Here is a 13156-nt window from a genome sequence, read left to right on the forward strand (position 1 = left end):
TGGCTATTTACGAAATTATGTACTTTTATGCTGCCCTTTATAAACTGTGGTTTGTGCTATACACTAAATAAATAAAATAAATATTTTCTATTCACGTAATCCAGTGACGATTTTCTGGGAGTTTTGCTCACAGCAACGTTGAAGCAACAAATGTAGTACGTTTGCGTTTACCCGCTTTATCATGACAAGTATTAGCAACTATGGAATAAGAACAAGAGGTTGCCATCTCCCTGCGGCGCGTATATCTTCACATGTTTCTTTAGCCAGTGTAAATATTACGGAGCACTACGAGCAGCCGCGTCAGGGAGAGGTTCCGGTTGTGAAACAGCTGAAAGAAAGCGGCACCCGACGCAGGAGAAATCTTTCTGGGAAGCGGCGTGCCGCCTGCTAGGGAGTTTGGGCCCGCGCTGTTGGCAGCGCCGGGGCGCGGCTGGAGGCCGCGTGGCAGCAGGGATCGCTGGCGCCTCGTGTCTCAGTCTTCCGGCGACATGCAGCGAGTGAGCGTGCTGAGTTTTGCGTTGCTGGGGGCCCTGCTGGCCGTGGGCTGCCGCGCCAAGGAGTCAGACCTCAAAGTGGAGAAACTGTTCGTGCCCGATGAGTGCACCGAGAAGTCCAAGACGGGCGACATGCTCACCATGCACTACCGTGGCACGCTGGACGACGGCAAGCAGTTCGACTCCAGGTCAGTTCTTGTCCCAACATATGCGCTAAGCCGTCGGTCGTATCTTTGAAGCGTCAATGAGCAACGCAGCGGCCATCACGATTACAGGATGTACAGACAGCAGTACTTTCATTTACCTCTGAACAGTCACAATTTGTTCAGTTACTCAAAACGGGCATAAAAACATTAGAGGGTTTACTTGTTTTAGTTTAGTCAATCCAATGTCAAAATTTGTTTTAGGAAGAGCAATCTGAAGTACTGCCTGAAGCTACAAGTGTGGAACACGTATCTTTCAAATGGAATGAAGAACTCGCAAGATACTGCGAACAGCTACCTGTAGCACCTTCTTCCATCGTCACAAATGGTTTCGATCCATGGCGGGTTATTGCTTTCCACACACATCATAAGATTCTTACTTATTTCCTCGTAAGGCGCGTTGTTCATTAATTTACCCTCAGGTTTAATACTTCGACTACATAACTAAGCAGGTTCAGGTTAGTATTTGCACGTGGTGATGTTTTCGTGCAATATGACAAAGCTTTAGAAGCGTAACAGTGGAGAGGCTCGTGCACCGATAGCTAATTGTTAATTAGAAATAAGTTTTGTAATAAGTGTTTAATATACATTCACCAGTGAAAACTTGTTTTAGGCGCGCAAATGATGCGAACCAGTGCCGTAAATGTGTTAATACCACATTATCTGCGTCTCTGTGGAGCAATGGATGTAAGATAGCAAACTAAAACGCGCCCGATGACGAAGTATTGTTGTCGATTCCCGACGATCTGAAACAACGAACGAACTTCAGTAGTGACGTATGCAATTCGATGCTCGTGAGTGCATATCCAAATTGAATACGAAAATGTTAAAAGTGATGCCTTCTCTTATTCGCAGCAGGTTTACCTGATGGTGTGTAACCTCGACCGCCATCGTTCGTGATATCGTGTGTTCTAGCTACAGCATAGGTGGGAAGTACGAGAACCGGAAATGCAACTAAAATGTCATTATTGTCTTTGTGATTTCAGTACATGTACACGTATTTCATTGTTTGGTGGCCATTGTTGCTCGCTACCAACCCGTATTGGTTCGGAACTTCAGTGGAACTTGCTTTTTGCCGGCCGCGATGGCCGAGCGGTTCTAGGCGCTACAGTCCAGAACCGCGCGACTCCTACGGTCGCAGGTTCGAATCCAGCCTCGGGCATTGATGTGTGTGATGTCCTTAGGTTAGTTAGGTTTAAGTAGTTCTAGGGGACTGATGACCTCAGATGTTAAGTCCCATAGTGCTCAGAGCTATTTGAACTTGCTATTTGATAGGTACAGAACCTTCATTTCGTGATAGTGTCAGTGTTAATATTTTACGAATGTCTCGAGTAAACAGTACCACACTAAAGTCGTCCCATTTTCTTTTTGCATCTTTCAGGTTAGAACAAATGTAATTCCGCAGGTAGTAATAGTCAGGCATTATTGACCGCATGACGTCTGTTGCGAAAGGTACCGCTGGCACATAACAGTATTGTCAAGCCACTTACAATTTAGTGTTGTCAGATGTTATAACCCTGTAACGGACGAATATTGAGTTCGGCAAAAAAAAAACGGAATTTCATTTTTTTTACCCGGGACAAATGAATCACCTAAATTATTTTATGTGATTTATTGATCTTTATTGAATTTTAATGAATGTGTCGGTTTTTAAATGCTTTGTTTAATTTTTACATACTCCATGCAGTTATAATCATAATCGAAATTGGTCATTAACTTTTTATCAACTTCGGGGTACATTTATTTGGTGCATCAGTCCATTCTAATGCCATCTGTGAAGTAAACACTTTATGCAGTTGGAACTAGGGGTACTAAAGATGCACCATAAGACATGAAAAATGTTACATACTTATTTCATTCTTGGAAAACCCTTTCCTTCCATTTCTCAATCGCACCCTTATTTTTGTCATTAAAAGCCCGTGCCATGTCCAGACTTGTTTTAATTATTTGAAGTTCTTCGTGTAAGGAGTCCACATCCACTTGATCGGTTCTTAAAAGCATTTTAAAAATGGTCGTAATGTAGTGGTGATTTTAAGTTTAAAAAAATAACGTAATGGACAGGTTGTTATTTGCTGAGAAATATCGCAGTAACAAGTATCCTACATAACTGGTGTAGAACTGTAGAAATTCGTCCCGAATATATCTTTTGCATTAGTGCTTATTCACCCATTATTTCTCTAGTCTTACTTTCGAAAAAGTTATTTTATTCTGTGCTCAGTCTTCTCGCGAATCCCGTGCATTTCAGCATGCATCTCAACAATTGACAATCTGATTCAATTTTCTTTATTCTTGTTTCTACCGAAAACATTACGTTATGCAGAAACGACGAAAACGCCAAAGTTTTTTCTCTGCCTCTCCACATGTGATTAATTTTTCTAACACGCGAGGACATTCATTGCAGAATTCCAGAAAATGATATATAAGTTCACGCCATATTTTTAATACTCTTTAAACAGCCGGACCAAGAAATAAAAATCTCGTGACGGAATGTTTTATTATTTCTTCGCATTGCATCTCATTCGCTTCAATTTGGAGTTGAAAGTCCGCCCTTCGTTTCCCAGGTCTACTGAAGTGACTGCATGTTTTCAGTATCGTAATTTCAACATCCGCTTCTAGTTTTAACAGTAGTGTATTTTGCAGCACTGTGGAGAATACGGACGGGGCAACTAGCTTTGACAATCTTATCATTTTCAGGTAATAGAAGTGTATAAATGGGATGGTTTCTGCCGAAATTTACAAAAGCCCTTAACGCACGAGGTGTGGTCTCAAACAGCGCGAAAATGTTCGAAATCGCTATCCAAGGTCTGTTGTGGAGGAGTGCTGCTATACCCCCCCTTCCCATCTTAAATTGCCAAGCCTACGATGTTTTGTTGTCGGTTGCGTTATCGCCTTCTGTGTTTATTGTCGACACGTTTTATCGATAGGTGTTGGGAGTCTCCTAGACATGCTATCGAACAAGAGGAACTTCAGAAAAGTTGTGATGGGATCAGCCTCCTTCGTCAATGAAATTCGTAGTGTCTGTTAAAATCTAACGTGTTCTGATTGGTGGTAAAAATATAGCTCCCAGCAATGCGAATTTGACACTTTCTTTTTGTACCTATCGGGTGGAATTTGTATACGCAAATTTAAACCCTGGAATTTATTTTATTTTGAAATTTCTTTGCTACAGAGATCGTATAATTTTTCAGAATGTAAAATTCAGTACTCAAACTGCCCGTTTGTGTCTACTATTTACAAGAATCACACAAAATTATATGCTTTTGTGTGATAGATAGTAAAATGCTGCAGGCTTTGTTTAGTGCAATAAATAAACGAGAAGCATTTAAAAACGCTTAAATAATTCTAAAAATAAATGTTATATAGCATTAATTAAAAATTTCACATGATTTTTACCTTAAATCTCGGTTTACACATAGGGGTCTCAGAGACCCCACCTCGTGGTATGCGTTACAGAGAAGTCACCTCGTGAGTCAGGAGTTAGTGTTATCAGCGACGAATGTCGAGACTTCTCCAATTTGTCTATTAATAACTTCGAAACTTGATATGCCCATTCATCGTTACATTCAGCGAAGAATCTTAAGCAAATTGGAAACATTTTTCCGTTTTTTTTGTTAGGCCTAATTGCATCTGGCGCTACAGAAAAGTATAGTTTTTTCCTTGGATCGTCTTTAAAATACTTATAGCAAATTCTTTGGCCACTACTTCGCATAGCGTAGTTTCCGCTTTTGCTCTTCCGCAGCTAAAACTTTTGAGTGATTTAAAAATCACTGCAGATATATGGTAATAATTGGTGCGAACAATCCATTCCATTGTAAGTAAAAGAAGGCTCTGCCGTGTGATAAACAGATGAGTTCTCAAGCGTAAACTTGTCTGTCTCCTAGGCAGATGGTTCAGGCTTCGAGAAATATTTCAATAAGGTACTTGGTGTTCTGTTGCTAGCAACAGTCACGCTTGATTTGGCAGATGCTTGTTTTACTTCAGGAACGTCTCTGTGAGCACACGAGAAATCTTCATTGCGCAGGGGACAGTACGTCTTATACGAGTTGTTTTATATATGTCTCAGCCAGGAATAACTATTTTCCCAGTTCAGATTATACTTCAGTCTTTCGGCTTTCTTAGAAGGTATTCCACCGCTTCTAGACGAATTATCTGTCTCACTATCATTTAAATCACTCATTTTGTCAATAGTTTTAGAAATAATTCGCAAGCATAACACGTTCAAAACTCAGCAGTTCTCTCAAAACAATGAACGCAGTTTTAAACTAGAATGACGATCAAGAAAGAATTTAATGCTACCAGTTTAACAGGCGTTGACATACCATATAAACCAGTTAGCAAACGAACGTAAATGTAACACACAAAATTGTGGAAAGGAAGTGAGATGGACAGTAAACAAGTAGAAGAATGTAAAACACACAGCGGCGCGGCGCGAGAGGGTGGGAATCGGTGAATATCGGCCCCAACCGGCACTATGATTAAGCAGACAGCCGAGCTAGTCGCATCTTCATGCGGTACGTGCGTTGGTAATAGGCAGCGGCCCAGCTGTGGCGCGACAGATTGCGTAATGATGGTCGAACAAGGTTGAAGTACGGGACAGAGCGTGTTTCGGTGGGACATTTAAAATTATGCAGGAAACACGGGACGTCTGGCAACAATAGTCAAATATCAAAAAACATTTCAGCGTTCCTAGAATTCGCCTGTGAAATAAAAAAGTTCGTGAATAGCAAATAAGTTAAGTGTATTTTTTGTAAATATCATTGCTCTGCGTTAAGAAGATATCAGTATTACAATACTGGATATAACGCCGCAACGGTTTTTCGGCATTTGGGCTGGATAAACATTCCTGCAGTGTTTTCTTGCCCATATCAACCAATATTAACCAAATCATGTGCAGCTTGGTTTTCTTGGGCCGTATGGTGTCACCCCTATTTGTCTCCAGTGGATATAAGAACTTCCAGTTAAGGATCCTTCATTATGCTGCAGAAATCATCGAGAAGTACCCATTGTTGCAAGTCTGTGGATATCAAACGATCTTATGGCATTAGTGGGGTTGTGTCGGCCGCCTATGCAAGCAGGGGCAAGTGAACAGTTGCGATATTTCAAACAACAGGCAGCGCTTATTATATTAAATGCGCAATTACAGACGTACTTGTCGTCTGATGCAGCAGCCTTTTAAAGTTTCTTCTCGTCTGTAACCTGCTTATAGAACACTGAGCAGCTCGTATTTTGTTTGAACAAGAAGTTCATTGCGCTTTGCTCACAGGAATAGAAAAAACAAATTTCAGCATCCTTTATAAGTTAGGGACTGCAGTTTTACTAAAGAAATGAACCCATTTTTGGTCTGTTGCTGTATCGAAATTTTAAAACTTTAAGTGACACTTCTTAACACTATGAACTCATTCTACAATTCGTAAATTTTTATACTACGGTCATTTACAGTATGTATAAGGCTATGAGAGGTCATCTCGTCTTTCATGCTCAGGACAGCGAAATCCTTAAAAAGGGAAGTCTTCGGAATTAAACTACTGATTTACATATGAATCAGACATCAGAAAGCTGCACTTCACTCGGTCATTCCATAAATACAACTGCCTCTTCAACATAACTGTTATCAATACGGGGCGACGAAATAATTAACTTCGAAACTTTTTGTTTTCGTAACAGATTGGCTTTGCCTAACATGAATGAGATGATGAACTTAATTATGCGAAATTAAAGTTATGCAGTATGATAAAAAAGTAAAACTCTTAAATTAAACCAAGAAAGTAGGGGTTGGAGGGTGTCCCGTTATACTCACGTAGGGAGACGGGACAATTATAGAAGAGTAGGAACGATTTCGATAAAATGGGGATACCTGGTAGCCGTAAATGCAGATATTTCTGTTTGACGCCATTTTAGTGATTTGGGCGCCGTACTGATGGATATGAGATGCAGTGAGTAGGGCAGCAGAAAACACCCAGTCCGTGAGCGAAGGAAAATTGACCCGGTCGTGAATGGAATTTGGGGACACGAGCTGTGGACATTGTGGGGCTGGATACTGCGTGATGGTTCCAGGACATAGAAAGTACACTCCTGGAAATGGAAAAAAGAACACATTGACACCGGTGTGTCAGACCCACCATACTTGCTCCGGACACTGCGAGAGGGCTGTACAAGCAATGATCACACGCACGGCACAGCGGACACACCAGGAACCGCGGTGTTGGCCGTCGAATGGCGCTAGCTGCGCAGCATTTGTGCACCGCCGCCGTCAGTGTCAGCCAGTTTGCCGTGGCATACGGAGCTCCATCGTAGTCTTTAACACTGGTAGCATGCCGCGACAGCGTGGACGTGAACCGTATGTGCAGCTGACGGACTTTGAGCGAGGGCGTATAGTGGGCATGCGGGAGGCCGGGTGGACGTACCGCCGAATTGCTCAACACGTGGGGCGTGAGTTCTCCACAGTACATCGATGTTGTCGCCAGTGGTCGGCGGAAGGTGCACTTGCCCGTCGACCTGGGACCGGACCCCAGCGACGCACGGATGCACGCCAAGACCGTAGGATCCTACGCAGTGCCGTAGGGGACCGCACCGCCACTTCCCAGCAAATTAGGGACACTGTTGCTCCTGGGGTATCGGCGAGGACCATTCGCAACCGTCTCCATGAAGCTGGGCTACGGTCCCGCACACCGTTAGGCCGTCTTCCGCTCACGCCCCAACATCGTGCAGCCCGCCTCCAGTGGTGTCGTGACAGGCGTGAATGGAGGGACGAATGGAGACGTGTCGTCTTCAGCGATGAGAGTCGCTTCTGCCTTGGTGCCAATGATGGTCGTATGCGTGTTTGGCGCCGTGCAGGTGAGCGCCACAATCAGGACTGCATACGACTGAGGCACACAGGGCCAACACCCAGCATCATGGTGTGGGGAGCGATCTCCTACACTGGCCGTACACCACTGGTGATCGTCGAGGGGACACTGAATAGTGCACGGTACATCCAAACCGTCATCGAACCCATCGTTCTACCATTCCTAGACCGGCAAGGGAACTTGCTGTTCCAACAGGACAATGCACGTCCGCATGTATCCCGTGCCACCCAACGTGCTCTAAAGGGTGTAAGTCAACTACCCTGGCCAGCAAGATCTCCGGATCTGTCCCCCATTGAGCATGTTTGGGACTGGATGAAGCGTCGTCTCACGCGGTCTGCACGTCCAGCACGAACGCTGGTCCAACTGAGGCGCCAGGTGGAAATGGCATGGCAAGCCGTTCCACAGGACTACATCCAGCATCTCTACGATCGTCTCCATGGGAGAATAGCAGCCTGCATTGCTGCGAAAGGTGGATATACACTGTACTAGTGCCGACATTGTGCATGCTCTGTTGCCTGTGTCTATGTGCCTGTGGTTCTGTCAGTGTGATCATGTGATGTATCTGACCCCGGGAATGTGTCAATAAAGTTTCCTCTTCCTGGGACAATGAATTCACGGTGTTCTTATTTCAATTTCCAGGAGTGTATTTGTCTTCTGCCATGTCGTCGCTGTTTGGCATTGTAACGAAAAAGATCTGGTAAAGATAAACATCAAAACTATTGTCCATTGTGGGTTGATGTCTACAGTATCAGATGCGTAAGATTTGCTGTATAGGCTTGAGGTGTGGTGGTTTCTTCAAGGTTGGTGTGAACTAAAATCTCAATCTCAAATGTAAGGAGGTTTTTCGAAAAACTCAGGTGTAAACATTAGCAGCTTTTTATGAATGTTTCATTGTTGTATACCTGACCGGTGCCTGCGTTTTACACGCATTGGTCAGAAGTATCAGGATAACGACCTGAAAACTCAATTCGGTTTGGTTGAAGAGTGGCGATTGTTATGGAAAACCTGGAATTCTCGGGTTATTACATTTTACCTAGAATTAACGTTGCACCGAAACTGAATTTTGAGTTTTATAAATCACAAATTTTGAAGTACGTAATATTTAAAGTGTGTTAATTATGTGAATATTATTTCACATAAATTATTGTTTACAAACTGCGGTTAAACCACTATTAATGGCTAATATATAACTTAGCTGAGAGGAAAGAAGTCATTATTGTGGTATGCTGCCCCTTTCCCACCATCCACCCCCACCCCTCCTGCTCACCATTTATTTCTATAACTTATCAGGAACTTCTTGACACCGTCTTCTGAGATTTTAAATTATCGGGGACTTCTTTTTTTCCAAGTTTGAGTAACCCTCCTGTGTTGTCACGTAGTAACGTCCCTTATAAAACAGTGTTAGTCTAGTTACTTTAGCGAACGTAGTGGTAATCAGATGGCGATAGGTTTCTCACTTCCTTTGAAGAGTTACGTCGACGTTTTGATGTGGTTCTGTATGGCCTGTCACAAACTGTTTATAACCGTTCAGTCGGTGCCAGAACCAGCCCCCTAGCAGGAAGCTCATTACTGGCAAGTTTGACGCGAAACCACTTCTCAGCAGACCCTAACGGCCGTTGGATGGCCGCGCTGCCATGTTCAGTCAAGCATTCCTCTACGGTAGTGGCTCCCAACCTGGGGAATATTACCCCCTGAGGGTTAAAATGAAATTTTCTGAGGGATAAAAAAAGGGTCTAGTAATGTTAACCTCGAAACTGAACTATTTTCAAAAAAATCATTATCACAATTTCGTAAAGCTGTAATACTGATTACATTACCAAATTTACATTATTTTTTTTAAATTTCAAGTACTAGCGTTAACGCGTGAAACAATGTGGTGTAGGTTACAGCTTCTGAAACGAATGTATGAACACCTATCTTGTTCCTCACATAGCCCAGCTACTGCACATATACTTAATATCACCCACCTGTGACAGTAAAATTCATACATATATGCTTAAGTATCTCATGAAAATACTTTCTGAGTTATATGTCGTTCCCACAGTGGAGCAGAAACTGCTTCATTATCCACTTCGCTACAATAAGCGAGCTACTTGAAATCACAGCACAGTAGTAATTATGTAATGGCTACATTCGTATACTACAGTGGTCAGACGCAGAGGATTGGCAGCCTGAAGTCTTGAGATTTGTATCATTTCAAGGGTAAGGAGTCCAGGAATGTAGTGGTAGACAAGCAGTAAGTATACTGTACCCCGTTTGACTTGGTATCATCAATGTGGATAATCAGCTTTCTTTTCCGGGGAGGAGCTGTAGGTAGCACTCGCGATGCACTGAGAATTACTTCATCTTTGTATAAATATAAATAGAATGTTGTTAGAATTAAGCTGTATCAGTTGTCTCATTGACTTGTTATTTTAAACAACGGAAAATACAGGGTGGAATTTGACAATATTATGAAAAGGATAGTTCCTTCTGACCATTATAGCGGAGATGTTGAGTCGCAGATAGGCACAAGAAGAAGACTGTCGCAAAATAAGCTTTCGGCCAACATACCTTTGCAGCTTATAAATATTTTCATCTAATCTAAAACGAACCCCTCTTCAATTTTCTCTAAAACGTTCTCATTAATTGGCTGTGTGTAACTTTTTCTCATCTCTTCAGGTATTGACACCTGTCATCTCTTCTCAGTAAATGACTTGGATTGGAATTCCTACAAGATTAATGCCATGGCAAGATGAGCACTAAACTCACTCCACAACCGCTGCTTTTCACATTCTGAAACGAAGGCATGTATCACAGTAATTTGTTGAGGTTTCGACTTGTAAAATTCAGTGTTCTTTAAATATGTGTTTGTTCTGGCTGCTTTAAATTTACGTTTGTTTCGGATGTTCTGGTTTATACTGTTTCTTTGATGCTAGTCATCGATTGCAATATATGTACATTTAGACGGCACATCGCAGAATGATGCCAATGGTTTCGATAACTTAGGTGTTGAATTCTTCAGAATGTGAACACATCGTCTCCTCAACCTTCAGCATGACTTTATTGTGAAAAATCCGCTCTAATAAAACAGTGACATGGCCAACAAGGGGGTACGCAAGTCGATAGATTGTAATCGTTAAATCCATGCCAGCACTAACTGAATTTAAATTTCAACTGTTGGCAGCATCATTCTTTATATCTTGACTGTTGTTGCTGAGGTTGGCCATTGTTGCCAGGGATATGAATAATTACTGGTGTATTCCATAAATTATACTTAAACATTTATTGATAGTGGTTGACTTCTGATAAAACAATCTTAAAATTCTGTTCTAGAAAAGAAAAAAATTGTCAAATCTATTAAAAGCCCAGATAAAAATGAGGAGAAAGATGCTTGAGCATAGAATAGAAGGGAAAAGGTGCAAAATGTAGTAATCTCACCAAAATGTGCAACAAGCTGTCCCTATTTTGCTTAATTCATGCCCTCAGATGCATATATTGATCTGCCTGTGTGAAAAATAGTTATGTTTTTAGTGATTAATAATTTCGCACAACGTTGTACCATAGTCTATGGCTGTCACTTTGCCTACCGCTTGATGTAGCCTAGAACAATCTAATGGTGTGATAACTGTTCACCATTGGAATAGAACTCCCAGCGTTATGGATTCAGTAGCCAGGTCTACGTCTAAAGTTCATATTTAACGGACCCTGACTTTGGGGATCTTGTTTTAAAATGGTTTGAGGACAGTTTAGGAAGTGATGCTGGATCAGACAGTGACAAAGAAATTGAAAGTGAACATAGTACAGTATAGGACCAGTGCGAAAGTAAAGAAAAAAAACACACACACAGTGTGTGTTGATAATTCTTTACTTACGACTCCGACAACCACTGCGCCACCTCGCTTTGTCTGGAAAGTCAGGTGAAATAGTGGGTTCATCGCGAGACTGCTGCCATCCTAAATAGTCTTAAGTTAACTGATTCCCGTATCATCAGTCAAGTTCCTGCTGCGACCATCTCAACCTCTGAGTTATTCCTCCCGAGAAATAATCTTTCATCCATGGCTGAACTCACCGATAAACCACCCCATGCACCGGGGTTGTTTGTCAGTAGAGGGACTTCTATTCCAATGGTGAACAGTTATAACACCGTTAGATTCTTCTCAGCTAAATCAAGCGGTAGGCAAAGTGACAGCCATAGACAATGGTACAACGTTGTGCGAAATTATGAATCACTAAAAACATAACTATTTTTCACACAGGCAGATCAATATACGCATTTGAGGACATGAATTAAGCAAAATACTCACAGCTTGTTGCACATTTTTGTGAGATTACTATATTTTGCACCTTTTCCCTTCTATTCTATGCTCAAGCATCTTTCTCCTCATTTTTATCTGGGCTTTTAATAGATTTGACAATTTGTTTTTCTTTTCTAGAACAGGATTTTAAGATTGTTTAATCATAAGTTTACCACTATCAATAAATGTTTAAGTATAATTTATGGAATACACCAGTAATTATTCATATCCCTGGCAACAATAGTTAACCTCAGCAACAACAGTCAAAATATACAGTATGATGCTGCATCAGTTGAAACTTAAATTCGGTCAGTGTTGGCATGGACTTAATGATTACTATCTATCGACTTGCGTACCGCCTTGTTGGCCGTGTCACTGCTTTATCAGAACGGATTTTTCCACAATAACGTCATGCTGAAGGTTGAGGAGGAGACGTTGTATTCTTACAGATCTCTAGCACGAAAGCAGTAATAGTATAGATCCATGTCATATGCGAGCGACTACTGACAAAGGAAACCACGACATCTCCGGGAAAGAGCAACTACACAACTTTGTAACCTCCTAGTCCACCGTTATCCATTATCAACAGAGTAACAATAAACGCTAGCGGTCTGTGAGATCGCACCTGGGACATTAAGGGTTAAAGGAAACTGGTTTTCGTCAACTCTCTTTGCATGCTGCATGCATACGACATTGTTCTAATAGCCATCTTACCGTCATGCACTATCAGTTGGAGTGGGTGATAGAATATTCATTGAGGACAATGCCTCAGCATTGTGTCCTTATAGGACCCAAAGGGACATGCGTTCCAATTTCATGCTTACTGATGAAAACTGATTTGCTCCTGATCTTAACCTGTTATCGGGCATGCCGTGATTTTGGTCCTTTTAACTATCATTGAACCAGAAGTGGAAAACACGCGGCCACTGAAAGAACTTCCAGTTGCCTGAATGACTGTGGAGCACGAGAAACGCACGGTCTACGGCCGTTGGTGTGCAGCCTGCGATAAGCCAGATAAGACTATCAGCGGGAGCGGAAGCTCTCGAGTAGCGGTAAGATGAGGCGGCTCATCACAGTTCTTGCAGGAGCCTAGCGACTGAGCACCTGGTTTGGCTTGGGGGTCTTACGCAGTGCTGCGCTGTTTTCACGAATTGTACGACATAACTCACTCACTGTTTTAATTACCCAATATGTCCTTATTTCACCAAAAGTTAATTACTGGAAATTTGTAATAATCACACAAACAAAACTTTGCTTTGATATGGTCAGTGTTAGGTCCTCTCCAGCGTAGGTTAACACATCATAATCAGATTAAAGAGAAGACATTCACATCCCCC

At 42.1% G+C, this 13156-nt stretch overlaps 1 protein-coding gene across 1 annotated transcript in view; it reads left to right on the plus strand.

The window, feature by feature from the left end:
• Positions 1–385: 385 nt before the first annotated feature.
• LOC126481403 (uncharacterized) overlaps positions 386–13156 on the plus strand; it is a 133377-nt gene continuing 120606 nt past the window's right edge. Inside the window, exon 1 of the mRNA XM_050105132.1 lies at positions 386–682. Within this exon, the coding sequence (XP_049961089.1) occupies positions 489–682 (194 nt within the window). The 5' untranslated portion in view covers positions 386–488. The remainder of the gene's footprint in view (positions 683–13156) is intronic.

The sequence above is a fragment of the Schistocerca serialis genome, chromosome 5 (assembly GCF_023864345.2).
Source record: "Schistocerca serialis cubense isolate TAMUIC-IGC-003099 chromosome 5, iqSchSeri2.2, whole genome shotgun sequence".
Classification (NCBI taxonomy): Eukaryota; Metazoa; Arthropoda; class Insecta; order Orthoptera; family Acrididae; genus Schistocerca; species Schistocerca serialis.